The sequence below is a fragment of the Carcharhinus amblyrhynchos genome, chromosome 4 (genome assembly GCF_965287045.1).
Source record: "Carcharhinus amblyrhynchos chromosome 4, sCarAmb.v2.hapA, whole genome shotgun sequence".
Taxonomy (NCBI): domain Eukaryota; kingdom Metazoa; phylum Chordata; class Chondrichthyes; order Carcharhiniformes; family Carcharhinidae; genus Carcharhinus; species Carcharhinus amblyrhynchos.
Genome location: NC_137327.1, coordinates 23,088,950 through 23,103,764, shown reverse-complemented (window position 1 = coordinate 23,103,764; position 14,815 = coordinate 23,088,950). Strand labels below are relative to the sequence as shown.

The following is a 14,815-nucleotide window of genomic DNA, read 5'->3' as shown; positions in this document are numbered from 1 at the left end:
CCCCTGCCCCCTTCCCCCACCTTGAAATCAGAAGTGGAAAATGCACCCCAAAGAGTCTGCAAAGGGATCTAGATTGGGTAGGTGAGCGGGGGAAAAACCGGCAAAGGAAGTGTAATTTGGGAAAACATGAGGTTGTCCATTTTGGTGAAAAGAATGGAAAAGCAGAATCTTGTTTAAGTAGAAAAAGACTGCAGAATGCTGATGTACAGAAGGATCTGGATGGCCTTGTATATAAATCACAAAGTTAGTATGCAGGTAGGCAAATGGATTATACCAGTCTTTCTTGCAAGGTAAATGGAATATAAAGGTAGAGAAACCTTGCTACAACTGTCCAGGGCATTGGTGAGACTTCAGCCAGAGTACTGCACACAGTCTTGGTCTCCTTAAGGAGGGATATGCTTGCATTGGAAGCAGTTCAGAGAAGGGCCACCAGAGTGATTCCTGAGATAAAGGGGTTGCCTTATGAAGGAAAGTTAAGTAGTGTGTTGTGTATTCATTGGCATCTAGAACGGATGGTGATCTTACTGCAGCAAATGAGGTTTATGATACAGTAGATGCTGACAGCATGTTGCCAATCATGAGAGAATCTAGAACTGGGGGCACGGTTTCAAAATGAGTGTTCTCCCATTTGAGGTGGCAAAGAGGAAGAATTTCACTCCTGAGAGCATTGTTAGCCTTTGGAATTCTCTAACTCAGAGAGGAGGTTGGTCCATTAAATATATTCAAGGCAGAGTTAGATAGATATTTGATCTACAAGAGGTCAAGGATTATGGGCAACGGGCAGGAAAGTGGAGTTAAGCAATATTCAGATCCGTCATGATCTTATTGAATGGGTAGAGCAGGCCTGAGGGGTCAAATGGCCTTTCCACTCGTATATCTTGTTCCAAAAGGAGGTGTAACAATGAAGTATTCCATTTATTGGACATAAACTGATTCAAAAACCAGAATAATTGGATGGATAAGTAACTCAAGTGCAAAAAACTGGAAGTTCTGTGATGCTCTATCATGTGCTTCAATCAATATAATGTTACAATTAATCTACCTCCAGGAAAACAAAATCCAACAACAATGAAACTTATACCTTCCTTGTGCATTGGAAACTTATAAACTGGGAGCTTTCCATTGGAACTCTCCGCTGTATACGACAAAATGTTGTAAGCACTGATAAAATCAAATTGCAAACTTATTGGTGAGCCCTGAGATGCGGAAACAATTATGCTGACATTACTGCCCAGTGGCAGAGCAGTTGACTCTATCACAGCCTCCAAACCGCTGATCTCAAGAAGGAGATGAATGGTCAAATTCTGGGATGTCTCGACGGTGCCATTTGTTGCATAGACAGTCACATTATGTTGACCTGGTCCAATATGGGACTGTGTAGGTTGGTCTATAGGAATAACTCCTGGTAGTTGAATGGATTCGCTAAGAGTGAAATTTCCAATTGATGCAGTGTAAGTCAGATTGAAACCTAGGGAATAAAACAGATTTTAATTTAACCATAAATATTATATAACATATACAGAAACAAATTACACTACTGAAATTTCTTTAGTGCACTTTAATATTTATCATTTGCAGCAACTAAATGTATAATATAGATCAATTTATACAATTTAAAATCAAAAATAATTCATATTTGGCCTTCTAGCCTTCTCCACCCAAAACAAGTATTGTGATTCATTCAGTAACAACTTTATTCAGTAAAATCTCTTACATCATCTATTGTGTTATTAGGGGTGGCACAGTGGCACAGTGGTTAGCACTACAACTTCACAGCACCATGGACTTAAGTTCGATTCCTGGCTTGGGTCACTGTCTATGTGGAGTCTGCACATTCTCCTTGGGTCTGTGTGAGTTTCCTCCAGGTGCTCCAGTTTCTTCCCACAGTCCAAAGATGTGCATGGTAGGTGAATTGGCCATGCTAAATTCTCCCTCAGTGTACCCAAACAGGCACCAGAGTGTGGCAACTAGGGGATTTTCACGGTAACTTCATTGCAGTGTGAATGTAAGCCTATTTGTGACTAATAAATAAACTTAATTTATGCCTCAAGTGTTCCAGTTTTAAATGACATTTAATATTTAATCCAAAGAGAGTAAATAACTTTTATATGAAAAGAGACAGAACAGATCAAAATATCGTCCAACATTTTCAATTTTATTTATTTGTTTGATATCAGCGTTATTTATGCTTTAATATAATGTGTTTTAATGGCTATACATTATCAGAAATGGCCTGGATCAGATGTCAGTTTAACTTGTGGAATTGTGGTGTGTGTTTATGACTCTTTCATGGTTTTGAGTGTCACTGGCTGGGTTAGCATCTATTGTCCATCCCTAATTGCCCTTGAACTGAATGGCTTACCAGGCTATTTCAAAGGATATTTAAAATTCAACCACATTCTGGGGTTACATGTAGGCCAGGTAAGGATGGCAGATTTCCTTCCCGAAAGGGCATTCACATATCAGATGGATTTTTATAGCGATCAACAATACTCATCATTAGTCTTTTAATTCCAGATTTTTATGGAATTCAAATTTCATAATGTGCCATTGTAGGATTCGAAACTGTGGTCTCCAGAACATTATCTTTGGTCTCTGAATTACTAATTCAATGACAGTACCTCTACAACACAGCCTTCTCATCAGATTACACTTCATTAAAAAAGGTTCTGGGAAGTTGATTGAATGTTTGGTACTAGATCAATGGATTTTCAGTGGATGGGTAGTTCTTGCTTATATACGCACCTCCAGTTTTCGCACATATTTGGTTTGAAACTAACATAGGACAGATTATATATCTAGATGCATCATTTTACATATTTTTGTATGTACTCTATAAAGTTTAACTAACATTTATATAAATGCTGGCACATAGGGGAAATCAGTCAGTTGCGATAAAGCTGATTTTGCGTACTGTTTATGCAAATTCTCCACCTACAATTTTCCCTCCAAGTTACTCACCATCCTGACCTGGAACTATATCGTTGTTCTTCACTGTCACTGAGTCAAAATCCTGGAACTCCCTTCATACCAGCACTGTGGGTGTACCTACACCACATGGGTGGCTGCAGTTCAAAAACATCATGCAGTTGAAGAAGGCAGCGCACCACCACCTTCTCAAGAGCAATTAAGGATGGGCAATGAATGCTGGCCTAGCCTGTAATGCCCACACCCCTTGAATGAATAAAAAAAGTTAGTGAGCACAGGGTCAATAGAGATTTCCCAAGAACAGTGGGGTTTTGGTAACCTCAGATTTAGAGAGGGTAGAAGTGGGAGACCAGCCAGGGGAGTCAGAGATAACAAGGACATGAAAGAGGGTTTCATTACCAGAGATAGGATGAAGTCAAGTCTTAGTGATGGTGCAAATATGTGATTAGGTGCCCATTTTGTGGTCAAATGTGACATCAAGGTAATTTCAGACTGTTCTAGGGAGAAGAGGATTTGGTAGCTAGAGATCTTAGTTAGGAACTGGGACCAAAAATAATGACTCCACTCTTCAGGAAATATCTGCTTATCCATAACTGGATGTCAGATCAGCAGTCTGATAATTTAGCAATAGTGGAGGAATCCAGAGATGGTTGTGAGTTAGAGCTGGGTGTGAAATAAAAATATCCTTTAAAAAAAATCTGGTCACCAAAGTATTTGTTCTGCTAATTAAAATTAAAATGAAAAAAACAAAACACAGAAAGTGTCAACAGATCAAACATATCTAATCATTCTGGTTGGCAGTTTGGCACCAGGAGCAAGTTGTACCTTTGTTATTTTCTGTCTGAATCCACAACATGTCTCCATATCGAACTACGCAGTTGAGTATGGTGTCCAGTAGACCAGGGCTGTGACACTGCAAACCTTTGGGTTCATTAACTGGCTCAAATGTAACTTTACTCTTGTGAAATGCCCAGTAGCCTTTGCTGGTCTTACATTCGGTGGAGGTGGTATAAATGCCCGAAGTGTTGTACAGGTGTGCCACTGTGAATGATCTAATTAAAAGTACAAACAAGAACAAAAGGAACATAGGAACATGCAGAGATAAATGATAGCAAGAACAAATAACTATGTTTACTTAGTCTTTCAATTCATCCAAAGGCTAAATATTTAAAAGGGCAGTTGTGCAAATACCTTAGTAAAAATATAGTAATGTAATATTTCCTTTAACAAAGGGTTGCATGTATGTGGAGGTCAGAGCATTATTCTATTTGTTGTTCCTATTCATCTTGTAAAGGTGATCTTATCCAAATATGAAATATCTTTCACTCATTCTCCTCTTTCATTTCTGTGTTTCTCATTCTCTTATTTATCAGCTTCTATTTCTGTCTTACTGCCAAGTTTTCATGTTTCTTACTTCCCTCTTTTTTCACACCTCATTGCTTTCTCTTTCTCTCTCTCTGTGTCCCTTCAACTCTCCTCACTGTTCTCCGTCCCAACTTCACTTTCAACTCTCACCCTTCCTTCCTTTTCTCCTACTTTTCAGTTTCTCTTTTTCTTCTTGCATCAATAGTTTCTCTACATTCAACAGCACCAGAACTGCTACATGGGAAATAAAATGAAGAGAAATGAACAAACAAGATGGTCTCCTTGCAGTCAGTCAATAATATAAGTAAGCTACATCATTCTTACAAACAAGGTTATATTTATTTCTGCAATGCTCCATACAAGATTGAAATATTATTCTAAATAAACAAAAGCATTTTTAAGTATAGAAGGTTACTCACTGTTCTTGATGGTCAAAGGAATATACCTTGCCATCTCCTGTAGAAACTGTACATGAAAATTTTCCAGTGTTTGGACTGAGTTGCCACTCCAATGGGATGATGATGTGGAACATTGCATAGATAGATGGCACCTGGGAGTCTATACCAAGCATGACTTCATATTACACACTAAATTCGCAAAAGGATTTTTAAAATTCACACAAAGTGGTTTATTGACACAGATGACAACTTGTGATATTTACTAGCTGTTAACAGCGTGAGGATCCAATGGGCATAAAGTTAGCTTGTTTTAATTCAGGCATGGCATTTCCAAAGATCAATGCATGACAATGTGTTGTTATCAGGAGTGGTTTATGTTAAGTTTGCAAAATCTAGGTGCTAGATGAGTACCTGGAATGGCATCAGGTCAGCAAAGTTTTATAATATGGAAAATGCCATCTGGATGACTGTGTATATGCCAGCTGTTTGCCACAGCAATACCCCTATCCTTCACCCTCTCTTTCTAACTTATATCTTCCTTGGTTTCAAATATTTACTTTCTTTTTCCGACTCAAATGTGGCGTTGATTGTTATTTCAATAAAAGATTAAATGAAATAATTAAAATAAGATGATAATTCTTAGGGGGAGGCCGAGTGGTATTATCACTAGACTATTAATACAGAAACTCAGCTAACGTTCTAGGTGGAATTTGAACTCAGTTAAAAAAAAATCTGGAATAATGAATCCACTGATGACCATGAAACCATTGTCAATTTTTGGAAAAACCCGTCTGGTTCACTCATGTCATTTAGGGTAGGAAATCTACTGTCCTTACCCGGTCTGGCCTACATGTGACTCCAGAGCCATGACAATGTGGTTGACTCTCAACTGCAATAAATTCTGGCCAGCCAATGATGCCCATTAAAAAATTAAACTTTGTACCCAGTTGATTTTCATATTTTACATTTTGTTGAATTCTGTGCTCATCAAAACAAGATAGCTAGAACTAAGGTATGGAACACTTTCTCATTGCAAACCTTACTGTCAATATCAAGCATACTCCTATCATAAATAACCAAAGCAAATTGCACGGGGAGGACTGCTTTTCCCTTCCCAGATATGTCCATTAACCTTAACCTCAAATTATTTTCCACCCCAGACATTCTGTGGACTGAAAGTTCATCAAATATTCTAAACTCACATCTGAATATTGAATCCTCCTCACATTGCTCCTAGTGGAATCTTGCTGTGCAAATTGGCTGCCTTCCTACATTACACTTGTAATAATGTTATAAAAGTAGCTATTTGGCTGTGAATTATTTTTTAAGGGTGTGCTGAGGTCATTTTATTTGTTTTATTATTAGTGTCACAAGTCAGCTTACATTAACCCTACAATGAAGTTACTGTGAAAGTCCCCTAGTCGCCATACTCCAGCACCTGTCATGAAAGGTACAGTGTAAATTCTTTCTACAAAGCAGATGGGAGCTGCTCAAATTCTGATCATGTAGGAATTGTGCAACCAGTGGATAAGGGAGACTACCATCATTTCAGTTCAGCTAAGCCTGGTCTGCTCTTGATCCCTGAGACAGTCTCTTGTTCTGCACAACATTTTTGTTGTCGAATGATATTTAGTTGCTTTTTTCAGATGACAACTGAAAAGGCGGCAGGGTCAGAGCAGCAGGGTAACAAACGGTCCTGTATTTTAAGGGATCGTCCTGTAATTTTACATTTTGTACCAAGTCACAGTGTTGGGTCTCTGAGACACTATTCTATCTGCATTTCTCAGGCAGTGACTGGGAGACTGCTGGGGTGTCTCCTCTTGCCAGTGCCTTTGTGTTTTTGGTGGTGGGATATGTGCACTTTCCTCTTGGTGGTAGGGAGTGAGAGGGAAGGGGGGCTGGGGGAGAACAGTGGTGGTAGGTGTGAGGAATGAGGGGGAAGAGAGCTGTGGAGACTGAGTCTCTGCAGAGTTTGGCAAGCCCAGGAAGGAGGAGGTAAATAGAGGAACATAGTCTGAGTCATAGGTGGAGATGGAGTTCAGACACGACCTGGAGAAAGGGGGGTCAAAGACAGAGCCCAAGTCATGAATGGGGTCCAGACAGGCCCAGGGAGGGGAGGAGTGAGGGGTTGCTGAGTGAGAGTATGGGATTCAGAAGAAGGATGATCCATCCCCATTCTTTCCCAACCCTCAATTGCAATCATCAAGCCCCCTCCACCCCCCCACCACCAACCTCAGTGTCACCAGCAGCATCAATGCACCCCTTTGTTTATTCGCTCAGAGCTGATTACCCTGTTCAGCAGCCCCACAACCACTTAACACCTCAATTAGCTGGAGGGAGGACTTCTGCCTCGCACTGGGTGGGGAGCATCCGGCTGGCCAAACTTCGGGGGAGGGTGTCCATGATTGGGAAAAGAGGATCGTGAGGGAGAGGGGGAGGAAGGGAGAGAGGGTGGCAACCCCCAAACCTCCCTCCATCTCCCCTGCCCGAGGCCTGACCAGGCTAACTTGCCAGACACTCCCCTATTCCTGAAATCCTTGTGCCAGCCTCAAAATTGTGACCATGTGAAAAGCAGCTCTGCAGAGGCTCATATGGAGCAAAGGCTGTTCTAGACCAGTCACCCAATCCTTCCTCCAGCACATAAACATTTCAGACACGTCATGGGTGGGAGGTTGGGCTGCTGGAAGGGCATTTGCAAACCCACCAGAGGAGGCCTGTAAAATTCTACTCTAAAGAGTCCTATTCATTTTCGATCAGGTCTCCCAACATATTTGAAGTCATAAAGTATTCATACCAAATTCACAGATGAAGGCAAACATGCTGTCGCAATTCGTCATGGCCCACATCAGGTATGTGCCGTACATGGAAGCGTAGGTACAATCTGTCGAAGAAGAGGGTGGGTTTCCATATTGCCAACTTTGGTAGGATGAGGTGGATCCATCCAGCCACCTGAGAGCTGAGAACAGGCCTAAGTGAATTTTTGTTCAACATAATGCGCTACTGTTTCTGTTTTAAATTACGAACAAATTTTTAAAACTTCTGATAGAACTGTCAGCTTGGGAGGAGTTTCTAGGCGTCCGCTGAGTACATCTGTAACAATTGTGGATGGGTATTTCCCACGTTCCGACCTGAGTTTATTGACTTCTGAAGCTACCATTTAAAGTCATTTATTAGTGAACAGTTTGTATTGAACTGAGTCATTTCGCTAGTACCTATTACTTAAGAAGCTGCACACCAACTATAAATTGAGGTGAAAGTTGATACTAATGTGATGAACATGTTGCCAATTCTAGTTAGAGGGCAGCAATATGAAATGTGTTCCTATCTTGTGTCTTTTTTTTGTAGAGTGTCACAAGTGGTGGTTTAGCAAATACGCGTTCAGGGCTCCGAGAGGGAGACAATGGGTGGAATATTACCGTTTTTGCTGAGTGTGACAGCAGGTGGGAAAAGGAAAGTTAAAGTTTTATTCATTAGTCACACATAAGGCTTACATTAACAACTGCAACAAAGTTACTGTGAAATTCCCCCAGTTGCCACACTTCGTCAGCCGTTTGGGTCAATGCACCTAACCAGCACATCTTTCAGACTATGGAAGGAAACTGGAGCACCCAGAAGAATCCACACAAACAGTGTGCAAATGCCACACAGACAGTGACCCAATCTTGGAATCGAACCCGGATCTCTTGTACTGGGAGGCAACTGTGCTAACCACTGTGCCACCATGCTGCCCAAAGTTATCAGCACCAACAGTGGCTTTGTCCATTGTATTTTCAGAAAGATTGTGCACAACCATGGAAGGGGCAGCTCCCACAAAGTCATGCTGGCAGGGCGGGCTTTGCTTGAGCCTGCCCCACCAGAAATCTGTTCTTTAAAGATCAGGTGCCATTTTTAAAGGCCAACCCAATGATCAGAAGTTACAATCAAATCAGCTACCTGCTGCCCTAGCCCTCACCCCAGCAATAAATTTCTGAAGCTACTTCTTCCCTGAACTGCCCAGGCACTGCCTGGGTGCTGCTTGATCATGACCCTGAGGGATGCACTCACTTGAGCTCCTCCAGTGGTCTGCCATAGGAGACCAGTCATAATTCATGTCCACATACCTTCACACCAACATGAATGGATTACTTAACAGGAGGGATGATCATTCTAATTTACCACAATGGCGACCCCAATGCTGAACATCAGGATTCCTTTTGCATCATTGGTAGGGGTGGGGAGAATTGCAGTGAGACTTCCCGCTAATGTAAAATTCAGGAAGACTTCTCAGGAGATCATAGAAATTCTACAGTGCAGGAGGAGGCCATTTGGCCAATCAAGCCCACACCAACAACAATCTCAGCCAGGCCCCATCCCTGCATCCCCACACATTTACCCCACTAATCCCTCTAACCTACATATCCCAGGACACTAAGGGGCAATTTACCATCATCAATCAGCCTAACCCGCACATCTTTGGAGTGTGGGAGGAAACCAGAACATCTGAGGAAATCCTCGCAAACACAGGGAGAATGTACAAACTCCACACAGACAGTGACCCGAAACCGGAATTGAATCTGGGTCCCTGGCGCTATGAGGCAACAGTGCTATCCACTATGCCACCATGCCGCCCCATCTCCAGATATTTCAGTCCCGTCACTAAACCTGCCCAAAAAGAATGAGTGTGGAAAATCCCTGCCAACATATGAATATAAATATATTGAAATAGGGAATTTCCTATGTCTACCACTGTATATTAAACTAATACTCTCTTTACTAATGCGTTTGATGTGGAGATGCCGTCGTTGGACTGGGATGGGCAGAGTAAGGAGTTTCACAGCACCAGGTTAAAGTCCAATAGGTTTATTTGGAATCACAAGCTGTCAGAGTACTGTTCCTTCATCAGTGAGTGGAGGTAGGTTCACAAGTATGATATATATAGGCAAAGACACAATTGTAAGATAATTACAGATTGGAATGTGAAGGATGGTTGGAATGCGAGTCTTTACAGACAATTAAGTCTTTATAGGTGCAAACAGTGTGCATGGAGGGAGGGATAATCACAGGTTAAAGAGGTGTGAATTGTCTCAAGCCTGGCGTTGTGAGACTTCTTACAGATGCATTTGGCATACAACTGATGTTGGAGATATATATTATCAACACAAATAAAGCACAAGTTATGACCATGGCATAAATGACATCGCATTCTTGTCTGACTGAAAAGAGTTTACCAAGAATTTTTCCCTAAGATAATGCTTTCTATCATATGTTGTTGATTATTATTTATTTATCTATAAGGAGATTGTCAAATTCATCATCACTCCTTAAGATGCACTTCTTTATTTGCCACCTGAGCTATCACATCATGGATGGATTTAAGGCCCCTCGCCCAAGTGGGATTTTCCAGTCCTGCTGAAGTCATTGGACTTTTTAATGGCTCGTTGCATTTTCTAGCCCCCACCTCTGCAATGACAGAACCATAACATTCCACCCCAAATACGAATGACACACAAGGAAGCTATTTTTTAATTTCAACACACAAACAATAAACTGGCCACCACTCACTGGTTATAAAAAACCACCCAAATTTTAATTTCCATGAAAAAAAGAAATGAAAATTGGGTACGTTGTATAAAAAGACAGCAATCTATTCCAAATATTTACCATCCGGATGATGAGAGTGAAAATGATCTCAAACTGCACTTACTTAATGCAAAGCTACATCAAACTGCAGCATTTGACAAATACAAAAAAGAATATTTTCAAATGCTCCTATTAAAATAGTTTAAATGTTTACATCATATTTTTCTTATCATTCATATGCGTTAGTAAATACAGGTTTCACATAGTGAGATACACATAGTTTATACATGCAATTTGAAAATTCAGTTGAATAATGATTATGCAAAAAGGCACTACAGACTGATCAACCCATTGAAAATCCATCTGCTTTTAACTGATAGAACAGTTCTTACTGTGTCCAATCTAATCAAGAACTGCAAATGACTAAAAATGTCATCTGTCTGGTAACTCTTATCCTGTCTGGCAAATTTCCCTGAATGTCCACGACGACAAATGTATCAAATGTATTTGCTATAGTTGGTGTTGTATTATTCAATGTCATTGTATAAATTGATGCTGAAGGCTATATTCTAAATAATCTATGATTAAACCAAGTTACAGCTGTCATTCTATGAATTAGAAAACCATTAACTTCTCCAAATTTCCATTAACCATACAAGAATGACTATGTATAATGTGAGATGAAACTATATTAACTGTAGTTAACTGCATTTTAGAAAATCTCCTTTCATGTATAAAATACTCTGTAGTAATTATCTGATCGCTATAATCAGTGACAAAAAATTTGCAAAATCAGTATGTTTACTTTGTAGGAATTATAGTCCCACCAGATTATTATTTATGGGATATATGCGAATTGAAATAAAATCTATCAATACTTGTTGTAAAATATTTTATTTCACTTTCCATAAACTTGCATATAGCATCACATAGTTTAACATGGAATAACAAGACAGAAGTGGACTATCCAGTCCAACAGATGTACACTCTGTTTACGTTCCACATAAGCAATGATGTCACATTGATCTAATAGGACAGCACGGTGGGCGGTTAGCACTACTGCCTCACAGTGCCAGGGACACAGGTTCAGTTGGGTGACTGTGGAATTTACACGTTATGTGTGGGTTTCCTCCAGGTGCTCCGATTTCTTTCCACAGTCCAAAGATGTGCAAATTAGGTTGGCTGGCCATGTCAAATTGCCCCTTACTGTCAGGGTAAATACATGGAGTTACGGGAATAGAGTCTGGGTGAGATTATTGGCGATGCAGAGTTGATGGGCCAAATGGCCTCCTTCTGCACTGTAGGGATTCTATGATTCTAGCTGAAAATGATAGAAGTAAATGATCAAGCTATCTATAGTCCCAGACAAATGAGTTGTTAGAATCTACACCAAGATGTGTCTGACACAAACAGATTTTGACATTTTTGTTTAAACACTTTATTCTTCTCATTCTTTTTTTGTGACTCTGTGGCTGAGAATCCTTAAACTTACATTCCATTGTTAATTTCCATCTCTTACCTTGATCACTTGATTTAGGAATTAAAGCACGTACAGAATAAGTCAGGCCAATCCACCTTTCCTTGTAATCATTAATGTAGCTTTTCAGAAACGTACTAGTCTCAATGTCCTTGATAAAGGCTAGGTGCCCGCCATGCCCTTTGCACCATCCCTGGGCACTGGAGAAGTTGAGCTCAACTGACACAAATTCATAGCATGAGCTTTGGAACTCCCTCTGATTTTCCAGACAAGGTGCAGCATCAGTCCGATAACAAGCATAAATAGCAATAATGAGGAATATTTGGAACTCCATACTTCAAACCTCAGCAAAATGCAAAGCTCTGAAGTGATCACACTAGCTTTATTTTATAAGTCGTGTGGCCCTGCCTCCTTTATTGATAATAAAACAGTAATTCATGCATGGCAGGCTACAATAATAGATCAAATTTCTGATAATTAAAGTCCAAGATGTATTTTACATATTTTATTCAGCTGTTCGTCCTGGTGTCAAATGGCATCATGATGAGGAACCGCTGGAAAAACTGAAAACGTAAGACTTTGTGACCTTTAACGTCAATGAACGAGGGGAGCACAAAAGAAACACAGCAAGATAATCCAGATCACAATTCAGATTAAATTACAACTGTAAGGTGTTGGTCAAAGCAAGGTCAGGAATGATATCAGGAAAGACTTTATCACATAAAGTGTGATTAATAACTGGGATATTCAGGAGGCAGCTGTCCTCCACCAATTTCCATGACCAGAATGGGATTCAAGCCCTGTTGTTGGCTTCATTCTGCATCACACTAATATAGAGTTAGTTTTTTTTTATGGTGTAGCATATAGCATACCCTGTATATAAACTGTACTGACAACCTGCACCTGAAATTGTCCTTTGGAGGCAGGAGTGATAGAAAAAAATGACACTGTGATCAATGATGTCATTGCATTCTGATTGGCCTAGATGAGGCAAGGCCAATTGCTAATTGGCTTAAGGCTTGCATAATCAATCTACGATTGGTCCAGGTTGTGCACGATCAGCTTCTGATTGGTTTCTCAAGGGCTATTTCCTTTTGTGTCCTGACCGACCCTCTAAAGCAATGATGGACAGCCTGTGGCTGGGTTCTGAGTATGGCCCATGAGACATTTTGTTGACTGTCGCCTATGCACAGGATTGCCACATTCCACTGACTTTCACCTGTGGGGTTTTTCTTCCCAGCAATACGAGTAAGCAAAGCCAAACGAAATGAGGTGCATGCTGATTGCACACAACATTGAATGTGAGATCCGTGTGCTCCTGGTCTGCGTCCAATGTGTAAATATTTATTTTGCTTTTACCATTTGAAATGATGAAAGTTCTATTAATATTTAAATGGTTAAGCATGTTCTATAACTCATTATGAAATATTCAGGGTGAATTAAATATGTTTAATCTTATTCCTGGGGTCATGGTTAGTAAACTAGCCTGATTTCAATCTTGCAGCCCACTGGGATGGAGGGTCACTCATGCAGCCTACTCGCTAAGTCAAGTTGCCCATCACTGCTCTAAGGTGTCAACTGATTACGAGATCAACCTCTTCATTAAAATTTGTTTCTGTTCTAAGATAATGTTTTTTGATACCTTCCTTGCCCATTTGTTCGAGCGACTGGCTAGTTCAAGTGGTTAAAAAAAGCATACAGGATCCTGAGCTTTATAAATGAAGGCTTAAGTATACAGAACAAAGTAGTTATGATGAACCTTCACAAAACTTAGGTTGGACCTCAAATGGACTTTTGTATCCAATCTGAGCACCACAAAGGAAAAATGTGAAGATTTTAGAAAGGGTGCAGAAAATATATTGAAAAATTGTTTGTACAGGTGAGGGTCTTCAATTACATGGATTGGTTGGAAAAGCCAGGCTGTCCTCATTAGAAGTTGGAGAGAAGATTTTACACTTGCTCAAATCAGGAGGCTACATGGACCGAGTGAAACTCTTCCAATTGGTAGAAGAGTGCAGAGCCAGAGGACACTGATTTAAGGTGACTGGCAGAAGAACCAGCAGTAACTTGAGGAAAAGTTTTTAAATAGTGGTTAGGATATAAGATGATGAATGGGATGGATAGGATAGAGGTGGAGAGACTCTTCCCGCTCAAAAAAGACAGTAGGACTAGGGGGCACAGCCTCAAGATAAAGGGGAGGCGGTTTAGAACGGAGTTGAGGAGGAACTTCTTCACTCAAAGGGTGGTGAATCTCTGGAATTCTCTGCCCGTTGAAGTGGTGGAGGCTGCCTCGCTAAATATTTTTAAGAAGCGGGTTGATGGGTTCTTGATAAGAGAGGGGATTAAGGGTTATGGGGAGAGGGCGGGAAAGTGGAACTGAGCCACAACAGATCAGCCATGATCTTATTGAATGGCGGGGCAGGCTCGAAGGGCCAGATGGCCTACTCCTGCTCCTATTTCTTATGTTCTTATGATATGGAATACATTGAGTTTGGTCGAGACAGAGCTTTTAAAGGGATTGGATAAACATCTGAAAGAAAAAAAACAGGACTATGGGGAAAGGGCAAGTGTGACTGGCTGAGCTGCCCCTGTAAAGAACTGCAGACAGGACAGGTTGAATGGTGTCCTTCCATTTTACGATTCTGCAACCTGACAAGTTAATTGTTTCTCTCCTGCAGGTTGTCTTTCCTGCTGAGAAGGTAGAGCAGCTGCAGTATTTTGCTTTTGTACCAGTTATCATTTACTAAAAATTTGCAGTCCTGATGAGCTGTTTAGAATTGGTGAATGCAAGTTCAATTTCTTGCCCTATTTAATTCTGTATTTCCTTGTGCGCTTAAGGGAAGGAGGGGGAAAGAGGACGAAAATAAAGGTAACTGGATTTTGGAATTAGATTGTTGATTTTATGAACAGGAGATTAGGATTGGAAGCTGCATCATGAGGCAGTAGCTTTAGAAAAGGGAATGAAAATATGGATGGCAATACCGTATTCTCGCAATCACCAAAGCCTCGAAATTTCCATTCCCCACCCCCACCCCCACCCCAACAAGTAAAGGGTTGGGGTGAGGGGGGGGGGGGGAGGCAAGATAAA

At 40.7% G+C, this 14,815-nt stretch overlaps 1 protein-coding gene across 1 annotated transcript in view; it reads right to left on the bottom strand.

Moving 5' to 3' along the window:
* LOC145341871 (polycystin-1-like protein 2) overlaps window positions 1–4,746 on the bottom strand; it is an 86,472-nt gene extending 81,726 nt beyond the window's left edge. Inside the window, exons 1-3 of the mRNA XM_080186881.1 lie at window positions 4,739–4,746; window positions 3,754–3,980; window positions 1,082–1,468 (exon numbers count right to left, since the gene is read on the bottom strand). Coding sequence (XP_080043007.1) covers window positions 1,082–1,468; window positions 3,754–3,980; window positions 4,739–4,746 — 622 coding nt within the window. The remainder of the gene's footprint in view (window positions 1–1,081; window positions 1,469–3,753; window positions 3,981–4,738) is intronic.
* Window positions 4,747–14,815: the final 10,069 nt, after the last annotated feature.